General features: G+C 49.2%; 1 protein-coding gene across 1 annotated transcript in view; it reads left to right on the top strand.

Moving 5' to 3' along the window:
• The window catches only part of GRIK4 (glutamate ionotropic receptor kainate type subunit 4), a 212,931-nt gene that overhangs the window by 171,045 nt on the left and 22,221 nt on the right, over positions 1–19,665 (top strand). The window contains 3 exon segments of the mRNA XM_019547060.1: positions 2,659–2,766; positions 3,971–4,174; positions 16,523–16,636. Coding sequence (XP_019402605.1) covers positions 2,659–2,766; positions 3,971–4,174; positions 16,523–16,636 — 426 coding nt within the window.

Genomic DNA, 19,665 nt, shown 5'->3' with positions numbered 1-19,665 from the left:
GAGTGACAGGCCAGTTAGCCTGCCCGCACATTAATTATCCTGCCTGAAGCACCACACAGACGTAGCTACACTGCTTGTGGTTTCAGAGGCAGTGCGGCTCCCTGAAGGGGATGCTACTGGCTGCAGTAAGTTCACTATGTAGATGTGGTCTCAGAGGAAATATTCCTTCTCCACCCCAGAGACATCCCGTGGGTCTCCTTCCATCTCTTCCCTCCCTGCAAATAAGCCATCCTGGTTCATAGTACTTCCCAGCCCTTTTGCATTGCCCAGTGCACTAGGGACATGGGAAGTAGTGTGGGGAGGCAGTGTGTTTCAAACAGATTGATGGATGCCTGAGGTTTGAGGCCAGTCAGCTTTCAGAGCTGCAGCCCAGAGGGAGGAAGGAGCTTGTGTCCCTGTTCCCAGCTCCACAAGCTGCCCTGGCCTTCGTCAGTATGGCGACATGGCTGCTCTTTCAGACAGCATTTGCATCCAGCCTCCGCGCTGAGAACGTGAAGTTACTGGGACGGCTGTCTCCCCCCCTACGCTGGAGGAAAAGGGCTGGCAAGAAAAGCCGCTGAATGCTCAGCTGGGAAGGTTGGTTGGTGATGTGCCAGTTTACATCAGGTGAGGATCTGGCCTAGGCTTCACATCGCCTGCCTTCCACCTCCTCAGCCATAATAAGATTACGCTTTGAGGAAAGAGAAATCGATTTATTCCTACCGCCCTGACAACCGTGGCAGTGCAAAGGGATAAACCTGCCTCTGAACTATAGCGTCTGAGGCTGCCTGTGTCAGTACCAGAGCACTGTGGAACTGATTCGCTTTGGTACGGTGGCAACAAAGGGTCCCTTGCAGACATCCAAGCAGGATGGCATCACCATCTATCTGTCTGGGTGAGACGACTCACTTTGGGGATCCCAGGGACATGCTCTCCGGGCAGTCAGTGGTATGCAGAGGTCTGGGGCCTCATGGGGAGCTTTGCAGCAGGAAACAGATGCTGCGCCAGAGCCCTGGGGTATAACAGGTGAGACCCTGCTGCCTGTTATGTTGCCTCTCAGTTGAATCGTGGCGTTCTCCTGCACTCGGGGAATTCGTCTCCATGTCACAGCGTCAGGTAGGAGTTATGTCCCCGTTCCATGACATCGGACAGGGTAAATTAGTTTTAAGGTAATGACACAGATGTGTGGATAGTGTGGATTAGTCTCAGTGTGGAATTGGTGGGGCTGCTGATCCCAAGTGCTATAGTTTTGGGGGTTAATTAATCTCCAGGCATTGCTGATAGAAGGGGTAGAGGAGATGAATAGCTGTGCAGTGCTGCTGGGAGAGTGTTTTAGTTTCAGAGCATGTTATTAAGGTGAAGCGGCACAGTAGGGGTTAGAAAGCATGACTGTCAGCACCATGCCACTAGGCTCTGATTGCTGATAATTTGGGGGCTGGGGTATTTGTAATACTTCCTACTAGGAGCCTTTACCCAAAAGAGCTCTGAGTACTTTATACTTAAGGATGTTGATGCTCCTTTGAGGTCAATAAACGCCTGCGATGCCTGCACATGAGTGAGCTGAGAGGTTGAATAGCATGTCCCAGTTTCACAGCAAATGAAAGGTAAAAGCAGGAGTCCTGCTCGCTTGATACATGGGAGCGCTTCCAGAAATTCACTGCAGCCGGGTTTTCATGGCATAAAATGCCTGTGCATTCACATGGGCACACATGCAGGGCAAGGCAAGGCAGGAGTTTACATCTGGATAGGCTGTGGTCAGACCGGGAAATAGTGTTGACCTCACCCACCTACCTCGTGATAAAAACAGCACTGCCTCGTGGGCACAAAAAGTTTACAGCAGGATGGATGACATGCACTAGTTATCCCATAGTAAAAGCACATCTTTGGAAAGCAAAGGCGAAGTTTAGTCTCTCTTCATTAAATAGGCCAACCCTGTGCCACTAATCAGCCTTGCATTGTCCCCAAGTGCCCTTCCTCTCCCCTTCCCCTGTCTGATCTGCTGCTCTGCTTTCTGCTCCCAGCCCTGTGCTCCCTTCCCGATCTGCTGCTTTACTTGGTGCTTCCAACCCTATCTGTTGCCGTGCTGCTTTTCCCCTCCCTGATCTGCTGTGTGCCACTTGCAGAGGCTGCCTGTACCGCTTGTGCCACAGGTTGGCCAGCTCTGGAATAGGTTACAGGTGGTTCTGCCATTATGGCTTTGGCCTCAGATACAGTGGGTACGTAGCAACGTGGCCCTGGTGAGACAAGAAGGTCTTTGCAGATGCTGGTGGAGAGAGGACCACTGAGAAGGATGGGCACATTTAGGTGACGTTGTGGGAGCATGTTAGGATGCTGGTTTACCAGATGCCACAGGGTCTGCCCCTGAGAAGCTCTTCCCCGCATCTCTTACAATTCAGGCCTTTGGCCACAATCTCAGTACAGATGCCGGGAGCAAGAAGAGAGTATTCTGAGTAGGGACACGTTTTAGTGTCGTAGTGTGGGTAGGGTGTGCCAAGGTTGTGTATCAGTGGATTAATCTGCCTGCCGTAATGTTAGTGGGGTACCTTGTAAAGGTAATGGAGCATTAATAAATACCTTTTCCAGAGCTGGCCTGATGGTTGTCAGTCACCAGAGCCATATGGCGGGTGCATACAGTAATTTGCACTGTAAAGTTCATTATTCTGCTGTTTACCTCTACAGATTGGCCACTGGCATGTTTCTGAAGGACTCACCATGGACAACAGAATCTTCTCTTCCAACATCTCTGATAGTCTGTTCAACACCACCCTCATTGTCACAACCATCCTGGTAAGTGAGAGGGTCACCTACAGCTCCTTTTCAGCCTGGTGTCTAGGGGTGTCAGTCAGCCAATATATTATTCCCTTCTTCCACCCCCTCTGCCCCTAGCATGCAGCCTTGCACACTGATTTCATAAAGAACAGACGATCAAATCTCTAATTACAGCACTGAGGACAATTCATGACAGCATAATTAAACTCAAGTTGATGTTTCATATGGAAATGATATTTGATGAGTTCAGAAGCAGCTGGGGAGAGAGGACTGTGATGGGGATATGTTGCATTTTTTAAATTCATCTCTGAATGATGTTCTTGTTCTGTATACAGCTGGTAGGTGGGGAGGGATGGTTGTCCCTTCAATCCATAAAATTACTGAACATGAATAAGATGGAGACAGTTGTCATGACCTGGAATTGTGCATGTGCAGGTACCAGGGTCCTCACCCCATAAAGCCCCTGTGCTGCCCATCTCCCTTCCTAGACCCTGAGAATTGTCTCCACCATGCCACTTTTTTTTTGCCACTGTCCCTTTTCAGTTGCACACCCCTGGGGTCAGTTCCCTGGGGCCAACTGAGCTATGCTCTACATGAGGCACAGATTAGAGTGGAGGTAACTTTTTTGTTACCTTTCTGCCCACCCTCCAGTCCAGGGCAGATGGGAGCCAATTTGATGCCCTCAGTAACATTGAGAACAGCCCCAAGGCTGCTTTAAGTTATGCCAGGTTCAGGAATCATAAAAAAGCAGAACTGGCAGGGACCTCGGGAGGTCATCTGCTCCAACCTCCTACTCAAGGCAGGATCATCATTCTCTAAACCATTCTAGTCGCATTTTTCTCTAACCTGTTCTTAAAAACCATTGGAATGACCATTTTTCCAGTTCAAGATGGCTGGCCCTCCAGAATACTCCTTATGTCAGGTTAGATCAGTCATGTCTATAGATTTCATCCAAGGATTGCTGGTGTGCAACTGCATACATTAGCTTTCCGCTCCCTTGGGATTTTGTAGTTGCAAGTGAAATCCCCAGTCGGTGTCCGAAGTAGACTTTCAGTCCTCCGTGTACCTCCCTTCTCCATGGGGAATGGAGCAGGGCTAAAATCTGGCCACTGCCCTGGTCATTTACTCCCTGGTAAACCCTCCTCTCTGAGTCATGCTGTATTCAGTGCTGTTGGGATTCCACGGTTAAGATGGGAATGACAGCTGCCCAGTTTCGATGCAGGAAAACCCTTACTTAATGCTGAAGTGGAACCACCAAGAGCTGGAGGGAAACGATCGCTATGAAGGCTTTTGTGTGGACATGCTGAAGGAGCTGGCAGAGATCCTCCGCTTCAACTACAAGATCCACCTCGTTGGGGATGGGGTGTATGGCGTGCCCGAGGCTAACGGCACCTGGACTGGCATGGTGGGGGAGCTGATTGCCCGGGTGAGTGAGACATTAGTGGTTTTTAACTTTGATCACAGTGCAGTAACTCAACACTGAAGAGCCCCAATACCTATAAGTGTTTCTAACATGACAAGGACTGTGTTTTTGTTTAGCATATATGAATCTGATGTGAAAAGCTGCATTGAAAGTATTTCTGGATTTCTAAGCACATGTTTAGTTCACTGTGGCCGCTTCTGCGTGAGCAGCGGACTATGCAGTTGTGACTGTGCAGTCATTTAGTACTTGCCTACCCAAGTACTACACCCGTTACTGCGCAGTAGCATCCCTGCATGTTTTTTCTTTTTTTCAGATGCTACTGCTCAGTAGCAACGAGCTACTGCGCAGTAGCTCATTACTACTGCACAGTTGCATCACATCACAGTTAGTGCCCACCAACACTACTGCACAGTAGGTCATTGCTACTGTAGACAGACCCAGGGACAATGTTGGTAACAGAGCAGGAGTTCGGGCTCTTGGGTTCTAGCGCTGGGTCTGGCAAGGTGGCTGCCACAGGGGACTGAGAGCTGACACTTGTGGAGAGTTGTTTGGAAAAGGACAACTCCCCAAATGGAAATTGTGGGGGAAATGGGGGGGGAATTGTTCTTCTCAAAACAATTTTGGGGCAAACATGAAAACTTCAGGCTTGGGGCTGGAAAGCTCTTGGTGAAAATGAGCTATTTTTCCAAGAGGAAGTAGGCCCTTCCTGCAGAAAAACCAAATTGAAAATAAAAAGCAGATTCAAGGGAAAACTCTAATACTAGAAGTAGTAGTAGATGATTTAAAGTGCTTGGAGTGGGACAGAGCCTGGGGTTCTTGGGCCCTATACCCAGCTGTGCTTAGAAGTGGTGTCAGCAGTGCTCAGAGACTGACAGCCAGGTCAGCTGGGCTCAGTTTCTAGGTTAGCCAGAGACTTGCTGTACGTGTGAGCTTAGGCAGGCCACATCACATCTCCGTTCTTCAACTTGCCTATGAGACGAATGGGAAAATAATACTTTCTGAGGGATTCTGAGGCTTAAATGTGGTTTGTAAAACAGCTTTAGGGTCCTTATTGAAATGAGCTACGCAAGGGCAAATTATGAAGATAGATGTTATTGCAACCAATATTTGTTTGCTGTTGGGTTTGTGTACTTCCTTGTTATTATAGGGGTGTGTGAGAGAACCAGACTGCAGCGCCTCAGCAGGTGTGAATCAGCATTAAAGTTAATCTACCTATAATTCTTACACATCCGCATCACTATAGCATCTGAGCACCTCATAATCCTCAACATATTATTTTCCCAATGGTAGGGAAGTACCATTACCTTGAGGCATGGAGAAACTTGCTCAAGGTCACATGGGATGTTTATGGCAAAGGAAGGAATTGAACTGGAGACTCCCACATCCCAGGCCAGCACCCTGTCTCTCGGGCTTCATCTCCCCATGGGGCTCTGCCTACTGACACCAGCCGAGATCCTGGCCCCCTCTTTATTTCTTTGTCTTTCAGTTTGTTTGCAAATGCTCTGGGCTGTTGGCATAGTTTTTATACATGTGAGACTGCACATAGAAACCAATCTGCATTATTTCTTTGGGGTAGAGAAGAGGAACGCACACAAAGCAGCGTGTGATCTCTGCAAACAAAGAGAAGAAACAAGCCATCAAATTTTTGGCCTACTAACCTTGACAGTATAAATGGTAGCTGCTGATTTTTTTTTTTTTTTTTTTTTAAATCTTATTTTTTTTGTGGCAATAAGTGTTAACCTCATCTCCATGGAGAAACAGGGGTTTCATACCTTGCTTGACCTTGTTCAGAAGGTGTTTGCTCCTGTTTGAGCAGGACAGTGTTGGAGAGAACTGAGAAAGACCCAGGTAAAAACTGGGGAAGACAAAAAAAACTCGTGTGGCATGTTCATCGTAGGCCATTGAAGTTGACAAGAGACTTTCAGATGGCTACAGTGCACTTTGGATCAGACCCTATCACCTCCACCCTCCCAGGCAGGGCAGGATTGTTCCCTATAATATAATATGTACTGTTCATGAGAAACCAATAATAAGAACATCTCACGAATAATCTGGGGTTAGCTGCCACCAGCCCAGCCCTGAGATGCACCTCTCTGCAGACACAATCTTCCATAAATGTTTAAAGACAAGAAGGACTTTTCTGAGCATCCAGTGCAAGGCAGGGGTTGCAGCCCATATGGAGCACTGTGCTGGGACTCTGAAGAGCTGAATTCTGTTCCCAGTTTTGCTTTGGGGCTGCTGACGATGGTGGGCAAGTCACTTTCTGTCTCTGTGCCTCAGTTTCTTCCTCTACTAAATGGAGCTAATGATTCTGACCTGGAAAGCACGTTGAGAATGAGGGGTGGAAAAAACTAAACAAGAACAAGATATAATTAATTATTGTCTAGTCTCCTCTTTGGCATTACGAAGGTTGTAGCTGTTCACCCAGAGATTCTGCCTTGAAACTCATTGCTCCTGTCTAAATTGTGCCTACTCTAAAGAGTTTGCTGGGACAGCTACAGTGATGTCTGTAATCTGGAGACAACCACCATTGCCTGCTACTTGGCTACCACTCACTTCCAAAAGAGCTGAAGTATCCCAGCCCAGCACTTAATCTCTGTTCAGAAGAAGTGTTGGAAGAGCCGCTTAGCAAAACTGAGACTCATTTCTCAGGAGCACCAGGGTTTGCATCTCGTTAATATTCAGGGAAGCATCCGGGCTTAGGTTTCTTACTGAATTAGACTTTAGTCATTTATGCGCATGCAACTGGGTGGTTTTTGGTTTGTTTGGTTTTTTTCTGTCTCTTTTAAATAAAACATGCACTTCTGCATGGCGAATACAATTGCAAAACTCCCTGCTTTGTATGACAGCTGCTTCTCACTGACCTGATCCCTATTCCAACATCTGCAAACTTTCTGGGGCACTCAAAAAAACAAAGCCCTACTCCTGCAAATGCTTTTGCATCCACTTCATCACTAGCCGTGCAGCGATGCCACTGAAGGAGTATCTTTGTTGGTCTGGTAGGTGAAGAGGGGGCTTCAGCACCTGTAAATAAATAGTAGTAAGAACATAAAGCTCAGATATCAGACCCCTGGGGTCCCTGCACACTGGATAAAGGGTTTGAGTGATATAGCAGAGCCTTACAATCCTTTTATCAAGCTCAGAGTGGGCCACAGATATGAGACTGCCCTCTGATCATGATGCCCCATGCCCTGCCACAGAAGGATTCTGGAATTGGAGGTAGGGGCACAAGGGGTGAGGTGCTCCAAGGATGGAGAGTCCACCACCTCTCTGGGGAACCTGCTCTAGTGCTTTCTTTTCCTCCTAGTAAGAAAGTTTTTCCTAATATCTAGCCTATACTTCCCCTCCTACAACTCGAGCCCATTGTGGCCTCACCAGAGCTGAATAGAGGGGAATAATCACTTCTCTTGATCTGTTGGCAACGCTTCTGCTAATGCAGCCCAGTATCCTGATAGCTTTCTTGGCAACAAGGGCACACTGCTGGCCCATATCCAGCTTATTGTCCACTGTAAACCCCAGAGCTATCTCTTCACTGGTCGCTGATGTATGCATCAGATTGGCTTGCCACCCTACAACGATGGCTAGCACATAGAGCTGCAGCAGAAGGCAATGCACTGGATTGCTTAGGCAATGCTGTGCTATTGTTGAAGGGTGATTCCTTTCTGACGCTGATCAGTTAATAGTCAAAGACATGAAATGTGATTACCGTGCTCTTTGTCCGCATAACTAGAAAGGACATAGAATTATCTAGGCCTGTATTATTACCCTGTCACAGTTTTGGTCTTGATAACCCATCCTGGGGCACTGATTCCCCATAAAGCGACTATGGGTTGTTTGGGGGGAAAAAAACGTATTTTATTTTATTGCTTCTAAATTAACCAGCCATTGATTTATTCTTAAGTGCTGGAAATTCTATTACAGCTAATTGTGCTATACAATATGATTGAAAAGAGACGCTATATAAATACAAATTTGTTGTTGACCCAAATCCACAAGTGCATATCTTATCGACCTGCGTGCAGAGCTAATTAAGAGCGAACACACGCCAGGATTGGATGGCCCTGGGGATGAGTGAAAGGGCTATAGATTGCTTCACTTCTAGGTCAGCAGCTGGTTTGGGTCAGCAAACACCCAAAGTTGTTACCATCTAATGGGACTTTGGCTTCAGGGGGAAACAGATTTGGAAAGCTCAGGCCAAATCTTGGCTGAAATCACAATGTTAATTGGGCCCTTTGTGAATCGAGCAGTGAATGAGTTGGGAAGGCCAAGCTCCTCTCTCCTCCTTGGAGGTGGGTTCAGAAGTGGAGCCCCTCATTGGACAGCGTTGTGACCCCTCTCCCTGCCAAACCTGCCATGGGGCTGGAGAGAAAGTTTCAGACTCCAGCAGTTTGACTGGTGCCCTGGACAAGCACTAACTGTAACGAGGAAACCTGAAAGAACAGCAAATCTTCCACATTTCGTATTATTCGGTGCCGCAGCCTTCAGGGACAATAGGGATGGGCTGAAAGAATTATGTCTCACTTTTTCCCTTTACAATATAGTTTCTCACTTTGAGTCCCTCATGGTTTTCTCTCGCTTGCTCATCCTCAAGCTGGAATGTATTCGCTAGCTTGATACAAGCCAATAAATGTATTTTCAAGGCAACGTGACAGCTTCTTCTTTATTCTGATACAACTGTCTTTGCTGCCTTTGGTCGTGAGTTTCTGGCTATGCTCAATGTGTCTTCATAGTGTCTGGGCATCCACTTGTGATGAAACTTCAGTGATTAACTGCCTTGCTGCTACAGCTCTAAGGGGCAGAGATGGTTTCCCAACAGCTGCCAAAACCACCTGTCTTGCTGTCCTTGTCTTCCCAAAGTGCAAGGCTAGGCTATGGAGCTAGGAGATTTTTTTACTGTGCAACCCACTCAGTAGGGAACTATGCTGCAGCATAGCTATAGCTACCATCCCCTAGCATTCATCGGGTTCTTCTTTTTTTGTACTGTAGTACACGAATCCCAAAAGGCCCCAGTCAAAAGCAAAAGCACTGGTGCATCAGAGGCTGTAGAGACATGGAGTAGCACATACAATAGGCTAACAAGAAGATGCAACAAGTTAATGGAGTGGTTGGGTTGGGGCAGGTAACAATAAGACAAACAAGTTCCTGTGCAGAGCACCTGCACACCCAATCGGGCTGTCAGCGGCTGCTCTCCATCAACTGATAGTAGTCTGTAGGTATCACTTCAGTCATGTCTCTAAAATGTCTAGTAATGGGTGAAATAACAGCTCTTTGGATGCTTTAGGGTTAGCTGTTACAGATAGCATCTGTGTCTCCCAGCGGGGTTGCACAGAACCCACTGCAATGGAGCCCGGATCCTGGTTGGGACATTGCACGGTACCATGGTGTGAACAAGACTGAAGAATGCGCGTACCGGAGTGATTCGCATGGGGACACTGGCTGGCTCCTGCAGGAGAGAGGGTGGCACGTGAGAGCACGGGGTTGCAAGGTCCAGTCCCCCATGGCTGCTCTGACCTAATGCAAGCAGTGCATCGTGAAGTACATTAAAATGCCTTGCATGGAAGAGGGACAGCTACAAAAGCAATTTCCCTCCCTCCTCTTGTGAGCTGCAGTGTTCGAGAGTGTGCCTTCTAGATAACGGCTCGTTCTGCTTCTCAGGGGCTTGGCGTTTGGCAGCTGCCTGTTCTGTGGCAAGCTGGGTGGCTTTAATCTTCCAGGTCTAACCTCTGGCCAGCACAAATTTTGCTTCAAAGACAGGGAGGAGGGAAATGTGGGTGCAAAGGGGAGCGAGCTGGGAAAGAAGCTATTTAAAGGCTGGGGAAGGGGGTCATGCAGCCTAAGCCCTGACCTGAACTTGGTATCAGCTTTTCATTTTAGTTCGCAGTGAAGCGGGCTGTTGGTGCAGGGTTTCAGCTAGAGAAGTAGTTTGGTGGGTGTGCTGGGGTAGGAGATCTGTATGCCGTTGTACTGGCACATCTGGCTGACATTCAAGCCAAAGAAGGAGATGAGATGGAGGATGGTGGGGCAAAGAGAGGGGGAGAGGAAGGCCAGAAGAGTGTTGCCTGTTGATACAGGAACAGCAAGCATTTGGCAGGATAATGCAGCCCATTTGCAGCAGTCTTTTTCCAGCAGAGGCATTTCTTATTACTGGTTTCCAGAACTCCCCTTGCTCTGCTCCCACTCTGTTCTGCATGCGTAATTGTGGCCAGGGCTACGTTAGCATCAGTCTTTCTTCAAGAAAGATTAAAGCTTCTGGGACGTCTCATTGCTTGCTAGTCTAGCTGCTGTTTAAAGGCCTGACTCGGCAAGGTCCTGACCACCTCCTTGAAGGTCTGAAGCACTATCAGCTCCCATTGATGTCAGCAGGAGTTGAGAGAACTCGGGTGCCTTGTTTCAGGTGAAGGACTTAGCAGAAGCTTGGAGGGATGTGGCATGTTTTCGTCTGGAGTCAGCAGTTAGGATTCAGCCCACCTTGGAAGCGATCGCTGGTGCCAAGGGGTCTCCATGTAAAATGGCTCTGGTGGGTCACACTCCTGGTCCCCATGGATGAATGTCCAGCTCCTGGTTTTTCCTGCCAGTTGCAAAGCAACCTTAGGGGGACAAAGGCGTTTGGGGGCTCCCGGGTTTTTGAGCAAAGTAGTAGGGCTGAGGCAGGAGTGCCCACAGACGATACCTGTCAGCTGCTTCTGCCAAGATGCCCCCCAGGAGAGTTGAAGGAAGAACAGGAGCCAGCAGAAGCGGCTGGGACTGGGCAGTGTGGGGAAACCAAGTCAGGTGTTTTGTGGGGCATTAGTTGTTGGCTTGCAACTTCTGCCACCCTGCCCTGCTGCCCAATTCCCGAGCTTTGCTCAGCGGGTCAGAGCTAGGCCATGCCCCCTTGCCCCATGTGGTTAGATGAGGGCTGAGCCACACACCCTCCTCCTCCTTTCCCCCACCCATGCAGCTGGTTTGGGGCCAGGTGACACCTTCTTTGTCCCGTAGGATGGGCTCTGCCCCATCATCCTGAGCAGCTGAGCTGGAGCTGAGCCAAGCCCCCCTCCCCTGCATGGCTAGGTCAGGGCCAGGCTGCTCCTTGCAACACCCACCCTGGGTGCCAGATAAGGACCACTGGCTGGGTCCAGCCCACGGACAGATTGGGCACTGACCATCCGGCCTGCTGGGCAAAAAGCTTGTGTTATAGAAATGGGCAGCGAGGTTGGGGGTGTTGCTTGTAGCCAAATCTGTAATTTTTTGGGACCCCCAGCCCTATTTCAAGGCCTGCTTTGGGGGCTTGTTTTGCCAGCGCTGAATTCACACAAGAGTTTGCTCAGAGCTGCCAAGTGTCTGAACTTCTCGCTGTTTAGTTTTGATCTCTGAGCGGGAAGCTGCTGAGGAGCCAGGGCAGGGATCGCCTCCCCAGTGGCACCAAGAGCCATGGGGATTACTCCCACGGGGACCCTCCTCATGAAGCCGCCGCTTGGCATCACTCACCGCTCGTCACCCTTAGCATCAGGACAAGCTCTGCCGGCATCTGCAGTCAGGCTGGCACTGGAGGAGGCAGCTTTGCTCCTCCAGATGGAAAGTCCTCGCCTTTTACTTCTTAAATCTATTCAATTGTGCCTCCTCAGCACCCAGGCACAAGCTCAACAGTTAATTTCGTGCTCAGCTGCAGCATCGGCATATTCCAGCCTGGGCACTCAGAGCGCCGGCAGCGACCGCACTTAGCAGCAGTGCTAGCCGTGGCAGGTCATACATTTCATTGCAGACATCCTTCCACCCAGGGCTCCTCAGATCCAGCTAGAGTTTTGTTCTCATTTAAGCTGTTGTCTGCTCTAGAAGCATCAGGCTGTGCTCCCATAATGCGCTGGCTTTTTTATTTTTAGTTGATTTAGTGTTCGCCTTGATTGTGCGAGCGCAGCACACAATTGGAAGAATAAGGGGCATGTAGTAGCGTCTGGCTCTACCCTGTTCCCTTCCTGCCCAACGCTTGAACCTCAGTGATGCCTTCTATGTGCGCTTGAGTGAGGAATGGGTGTTGAGCATTTGCATTGGCAAAGCTCCCATTATTACCAAGAGATGCAACCTCAGTGAGCCACGGCAGGAAAGGCCCATCTCTCCTGGCCATTTTGAAGCAAAAGTCACAAGCACGAGGCAGTGGCATTCAGGCAGAGGCTATGAACACATGTGGCTCACAGATCAAATTTAGGGCCGTCAGCACCCAGCTCTTAACTTGCATGACTTCCCACTGTTTTGAGAGACGGAGAGAGAGCCCCAGATACGGCACCATAAAGAAATGAAGGCCAAGGTTCGGTGCTGCACTGAGGTTTGGCTTAACAAGGAAGAAGGGGGGACGGATTTGCACCAGATCAGGCATCGGCAGGGGGCTGCTGTCACGCCTGCCTGCTGGAGCAGGTGCCAGTAGGAGAATACTGAAGTCTCAGGAGGAAAGCAAGATCTCCCTGACACTGGCTAAAGAAGTGGGTGGCCACCTGTCATACCCAGGAGTGTGCCCGTGGCGCAGAGCACAATCGAAAAAATGACCTGGCAGCGTTTTTTGGCCAGCAGTGCTTGCCGAGAGGGAGGGAGCAGGTGGGACTTGTTTTTTAGCAGGTTCCCACAAGGGCAGCATGGCGTGTACCCTCCTCCGACTCAACCCAGCTGCTTTCTTTCCCCTCGGCACTGGTCCTTGGACATCAGCGCAGCAACGCCCCTTTAAACCACCTGAGTAATGTGTCTGACCCCTTGACTTCAGCGCTGCTCCTCCAGGCTGTGGTGGGCAGGTAGCTTTCGGCTGAGTTGAAATCCATCCCGGGCCAGGAGCAATAAAAAAAAAAAAAAAAAACCCTAGGAGTTGGCATGCTTAGGGCTTAAAGGCAGAAGAAAGGACATATGTAATGGCTTTGTAGCGGCTGTCAATGCAGGCATGGGTTTTCTTTCTTCATTGCAAAAGCCGGATATTTAAAAATAATAGTCTCTCCTATCTCTAGTCTCAGGCAGAGTTTCTTGAAATTTACCTAAGCCTTCTCAGGATCCAGTGCTGTAAGTCGGCTTTTCAGTGACACTCAGGCTCGGTAACCTTGGAACGAAGTCTTGCAATATTGCTCCTGACTGCTGCTGCTCTGGTGTGGCGCCTCTCCCCTCGGGGAGCTGCCCCGGGGGGTGACCTTCCCCACATCTGACCTCCGGGCCAAGCCCTGACTCTGTGCCAAGGCTCCTGCTTTCCTCGCCTAGTTAGCTGCTGAACTCAGGTTGACTTTCGGTTCCCACGACTGCCACTATCTTCTGCCTAACAGCTCCCACCCAGGGCTTGCTCCTAGGATATGGGCAGGGGGAATCTAGGTGGCATAACAGCACTCCTCCTCCTCCTCCTCCTCCTCCTCCTCCTCCTCAAAGGCACTGCCCTGGATTCAGGTGGAGGAACCATCTTGATGGCTGAGTGATGCCTCCGTGTGCTCTCTTCAGACCTCCTCCTTCCCCTCTCCCCCAGGAGCCCCCCAGCCTCACCCTGTCCTTGAAAAGCATACTGCTGCTCCATGTCCAGTCATCTGCACTGTGTGGCCGTTGAGTTTCCAGACATGTCCCCGAATCCTTGGTGCTGGCTCTAGCCGGGCTTGGCAAGAGCTTGCATCAGCCAGTGCACTTGACTGTGGAGCATATCCACACCTAGGATCCAAATGGCTCGCAGCTGAGCTGAAACAGGGACAAAACACTGCACTGGGGGCACGGGAAAGGGCTGGGTGCACAGAAGCTAGGCAGATAGAAGAGGGAAGGTGAAGACGGACCTGAAGACAGAGGACTAGCCCAACTGGCACCTGAGAGGTGGTCTCTTAAGCAATCACCTGCTTGGGAAGGACCTTGAGAGCTTTCCAGTCCAACCACTTGCCAATAACTCAGGATTTGCTGTTCCTTTGCCAGTGTATCTTCATTTCAGTATTATTTGCTTTAAGCTATACCACGCAAGAACTCACTTGTTGTAAAAGCTGCATCTTCATTAGGGAGCTTTTCAGGTACAGCTCTCCCCGGTGTTGCTATCTCAGCAAATCCTTCTAAGCGTAGGCAAGTCGAGTGTAGCCCGTCTGGGGCTTTCCCTATTCACAGAATCCCTTCAATACAATGGCGCTTAGATGGGTCAAATCGAATAGTTATATCCCAGGGGTGTTCAGCACTTGTGGGGGGTGTTTACTCCCATGCCCAACCACCCTGCCAGACTGTGGTTATAGATGCCTTTTAAACCACCATAGGTAGATGGCTGGATAGATAGGAATTTCCCCGGCTTCTAATTCCAGTCTCGGCTTCTTTAAGAATCACCTATAGCTCCCTCCTAACGCTTGCAGAACCTGGCACCGCTTTCTCCAATAAACCTCTCCTGCCCAGAATGTGAAATACCGCTTTCTCCTTGACCCGTGCACCTTACTTACTGTTGGGCAGATTTTTGCTGCTCTGCTAGCCTTTTTCCCCACTTCCTGCAGGTAATAAAATAGAGCTCCAATAAACCGACACTTTGTTTTTGCTCTTGCAGCAGGTCCTACATTTTACAGCCCTTTCGCTGCATGACTTTAAATGGGGAAAGATTTCTGAGAGCCTCTGCCAGAAGATGATTAATCCAGTTATTCTTAAGAAAATCCTGCAACAGCAGCAGGTTCAGGCAGCATGCAGAGAGAGACGCACATGCGAATTTGCCATCTCACGGTGCATTTACAAGTAGGGCATGGATCCGGAGAGATAAGCTGCATATTTTATTGGCTCTTCAAGTCATGATAGTGCACTGGCTGCTGTGTGGCCCTGGTGGAAATCAGGGGTGGAAAGTGCAAGCTGGTTTCCTTCCCCCCTTGCACAATTGTCACTGCTTACTCTGAAAATAACAGAAGTATACATGTAGGAAAGAGCAAGCAATACATATGCAAGAGAGCCGCGCAAGCCTCATTTGACAAACAGCAGTGCAAGCCATTAAAGGAAGGTCTAATAATAAATATGTTACTTAACATAAAGCTCCTTTAGTGTGAGACCAAATTATAAAAATGGAAGAAGGGTTATTGATTAATTTATTTTAATTTAATTTGCTTGATGCCACCAATGGCATTTGTGGAGTTGTACGTTTTGGATGGTGGCTGAGACCGCAAAAGGATAGCAACCTTACTACTGTTATCACCTGGTGGAGTTATCTCTTTAGCTCAAGGGCAAGAGGTCTCCGCGAGGTGCTGCGAAATCCTGCCGCTCTCTAGCAGGGGCTGGTCTGTTTGCTTTCAGCATTTCACTTGCAGCCATTTTCACTGTTGGCTTGTCATCGATTTCATTTTCTGACTGTGGAGACAGTTTCTAATGGTTCCTCAGTTCTTGGAGTCAGGCGATTACAACAATCAGCTTCCATTAGCATCAAAACCCTAGCCCTCGCATTTGGGAAGAAGTGCCGGAGGCTGTGGCCTGTGGCACCTGTGCCCCCAAAAAACTCAAAAAAGGAAAGAAAAGTGGCAGTTGCTAAAACTCGATGTGTTTCCTCGGGCTTCTCATTTTGAAGCTGGTCTCGTGATTTCTCAGTGACCAATTCATAACTGGAATCAGAACTTGTGGCAGAAGTGATATTTTTTATTAGACCAACTAGATATTTGCAAAAAAAGATGTATTACTTGATTCGTAAGTGTGAATTCTTGGGGTTGGCAGTATAGCAGTGATGCTTAGGGCCCATCTCCAAAGAACTTGCCTAGGCAGCGAGTTCCTGAGCTGCAGCAATCCTGTGCGGTGTGGGAAGGGCAGGTCTCACCGGTTTCTGGCATCCTCTTCAAAGCACCTTGCCAATAGGAATGGTTTCCCTTATTTCCCTCTGAGAAGCAGGTGCTGTAGGTGTTCATTTTGGATTGCAAGTTCTTTGGGACAGGGCCTGGCTCTGCTTTGTCTGTGTTTGTACAGCACCTAGCACAGCGGGAACCTGACTGGGATACTGATCACGAAACAGGATGGCAGTGCCCATTTTGCAGATGGATAGCAGGAGCTCCAGAGAGGCTGGGGATAGGGAACCTTACTCCACTAGGAAGAAAGAGAAAGCAGCCGGGCGGAGGTGGGGGTGAGACCAGCTAAGCGCTTAGTTGTGCTCCTGGGCAGCAGCTGACTGCATGGTAACACCAGGTGACATCTACCTTGGTGCTGGGTTTTGTGCCACCTCTGGGGGTGGCATCCTGAAGTCTGTGGCACAGCTCCCAGTAAAGCCAGGATTTCTCCCATGTCTCATTAAATAGAAGGGTTCTCCGTGGCCATGGACTTTGGTGCCTTTGGAGGGGAGACTATTTGGAGCTGGGATGCATTTCTCTGCATGCCTTTCCACCTGGGCACCTGGCCTCTGGGGCAGGGCTGCTGACAATCTCTGCCTTCCTGTCTGTTTAGAAAGCCGACTTGGCAGTGGCTGGCCTGACGATTACTGCAGAGCGGGAGAAGGTGATTGATTTCTCTAAGCCATTCATGACTCTGGGAATTAGCATTCTCTACCGAGTTCATATGGTAAGAGACTTATTTTATAACCGTTTATGTCATTACAGTTATTTGCATGCAAACGTGCATAGTTATAGAGCAGTAATGAATGACTCATAACAATATTTTGGTTTCTTATCTAAACGCAAATGTGCTGGACCTTTATTTTTCCCTCCCTCCATCCCATCTCAGCTGCAAGGATTCAGCACAGCAACTCTGCCAGGAACACTCCCAGTGCCCAATGCTGCATGCACAGAGCTCTCACTGGCTTCAGAAGGCATCCCATGTACAGGGGACTGCAGGGTCTGTTCTGCTCCCTCCTCCATGCGTGTCTGGCAAGGGCTGATGCAAAGCTCAGCATGCCAGTGGAAAGATTCCCATTAGCTCTAGCACTCTCTGGATCAACCCCAGATGCAGCTGGCGCAGGAGCATTGCTGCAATGGGTAGCCGCACTACCTACAAGTCTCATCGCCCCAGATCTCTGCAGATAAACAGCATTGAGACTGGCCAGCATCTGCATGAGGTCACCCATGAGACTTCAAGAGTCGTCTTGCTTATTGAGAACTTTTCTAAAGTAGGAGATTGGCACTCTGGACCCAGGACCTGATCTGCTGCCTTGACTCATTGCTCACATGGAGTAGCACCATCCCCACTCGAGCAGTCCTGTTGATTTTGGATATGTCTACACCACCGGCACAGAAGTGACTACACATGGTGTAGCCACACGCAAGCTAGTTTAGGCTGGCTGCCTCGGCTCCCAACAACAGTACAGATGTCAATGTAGGCTGGAAACCAGCCTGAAAAGCCGGGTCAATTAGCCCAAGTTGAACCAACTGCTGAACTGCCACTGGTTTCTGAGCCAGCTAGTTTAAAGCTAGCTTGGGTGTGTCTACACTTCACTGCTGAGCCTGTAGTGATCATATACCCAGAGTTTCATGTGCTGTTCAAGGCAAGTATGGCAGAATCTGGTCCTTCGTAGAGTACCCAGGGTGCCACAAGATGGATTAGTGATTCTGGGAGCTGTGTTAATTAACAGTGCAGTGGCATCAGGCATGTGCTGATGAGCTCATTATCTTAAGTGTGTTTCTTGGCAGATGCTCCACAGTTTGGCTCTCCCTTGATATGTCTGAGATGCCCCCTTGGGTTCTGCTGGGTACCCTGTTACTTGAGTGGAAGGAAAGTGCCCACCTACTTTTAGGAGGACATGAGCCTATAACCCACTGTTGAGTTGCTGTGGGTCACCCCAGAGGTGATCATTCTCCCATAGTCCTTTAGCACACGGCTACACCACATCCCCAGCGTGCCCCAGAGTGGGTGCAAAACCCATCTGATGGCTCTTGCTCAGATGCACCGAGCCTGGCAAGGCAGCGAAGCTATTGGCATCTGCAACAGGCACAGTGAAGGACACTGGTTGGCCGTCAGGAGATCCTTCTGGAGCAGCTTGGTCCATCGCCAAATGTAACGCATGGGAATGGAAGCAGGTGGGAGCCCTCCATCTCAGGGCACTCTGAGGTTGCAGTGCAGATGTATATGCTCGGCTGGACAAAGCTCATCCGCTTTGATTCCCAACGTAAAGTGACACACGTCTCCTAAGAGCTCCCCTTCGCCTTGCCCATTTGGAACTGGGCACCTTTAGTTGGCTGATGCGCACTCCTTTCACTTTAATAAATCCCTGATGTGGCCAGATTTTCTCGCTCTTCAAGCCAACTGAAGTGCTTTGTATTCCTGCGTCTTACCCAGGGCAGACTGCTGCACTGAGGTGGTTCATAATATGTCCAATCTGCAGTTTCAAACATGCTCTACATGCTCTAAGAAATATGGCCCTGATTCCCCATCAGCTGAACGCTAACAACCTGAAAGATAAAACAATTAAAGCCATTTCTTCCTGATCCCTTCCCCCTCTCTCAATTCACAAGGCTGTTAAGGATGCAGCATTCGGTGGTAGCGTAAACAGGCTCACACACACATCTCTCTGGGCTGGATTTCTCTTGCCAAGAACAAACAAGTAATTACAGTCTAGTTAAAATTCCGTTTTCTCTGCTATGGGCAGAATGAAGGATCAATGAGCGAACACATTAATGTGGATTGGACCCTTCCATGCTTTGAGAGAGCAAATATGTGTAAAGACTGGTTCCTCCCTTCCCCTCCCCCTCCAGACATGCTTTCCCTTGCTGTACTGCCCTCCCCAAAAAATCCAGGCATGTCCTAGAGGTTTGTCTGTGAGACCTTTGCTATGATCAGATGCCAGTGCAGTTCCTTACTTCATCCACTGGCTTTTTCTCATTTCTCAAGGGATTGGAGGCTGCTGGTGTGGACTGAACATGCGCTGCCCCCAGCTTAGTCTGTGATCATGGGCAAATTGCTTACTGGTTCGCTTTCCCTTGCTGCAGCAGGAGGTAGCAAGCCTTACTTAGCTGCCTAACAGAGAAGTCAGGAAGAGAGAAGAGGGTTTGGGACACGTAATCCACTCCGTAAGTGCAAGACGTTTGCTAATGCTGCCATGGAAGCTAGACAAAAATACATCTGACACGTCTGTTTGGATTGTAAGCTCTTCAGGGCAGAGACCATCTGCTGCTCTGTGTTCAGACAGTGCTAGCGCAGCAAGGCTACATCCTGCCTGGCCCATAGGCATTACCGGCATAAATACGATTAATAATAATGAAGTCTAGAAAGCCTTTTGCAGACTTTATTCTCTCCTGGTGCTCTGATTTGGGACAAATCCTCAACTCTGCAGGGCCCAGTAGCAAGTATCAGGATGAAGGAAGTACCCTCTTGGATCGGACCTGTTGTGTATATAGTCCTATTCTCTGTCCCCAACAGTAACTGGGTGCTTCAGAGTGCAAAGCCAGTCTCCAATGGCAGACCCAGCATCTCTGCAGTTGCAGATGTTCTTGCAGCCCTGCTGTGGGGGGGCAGTAGGGATCTACTGCTGGCGGATGTCTGTAGCTACTTCTATCTGCATACCTCTTTGCGCACAGATTTCATATTTCATAGATTTCATAGACGTTAGGGCTGGAAGGGACCTCGGGAGATCATCGAGTCCAGCCCCCTGCCCAAAG

The sequence above is a fragment of the Crocodylus porosus genome, unplaced genomic scaffold, assembly GCF_001723895.1.
Source record: "Crocodylus porosus isolate Cpor-Errol unplaced genomic scaffold, CroPor_comp1, whole genome shotgun sequence".
NCBI lineage: Eukaryota > Metazoa > Chordata > Crocodylia > Crocodylidae > Crocodylus > Crocodylus porosus.
This window is presented reverse-complemented; position numbering and strand designations above follow the sequence as displayed.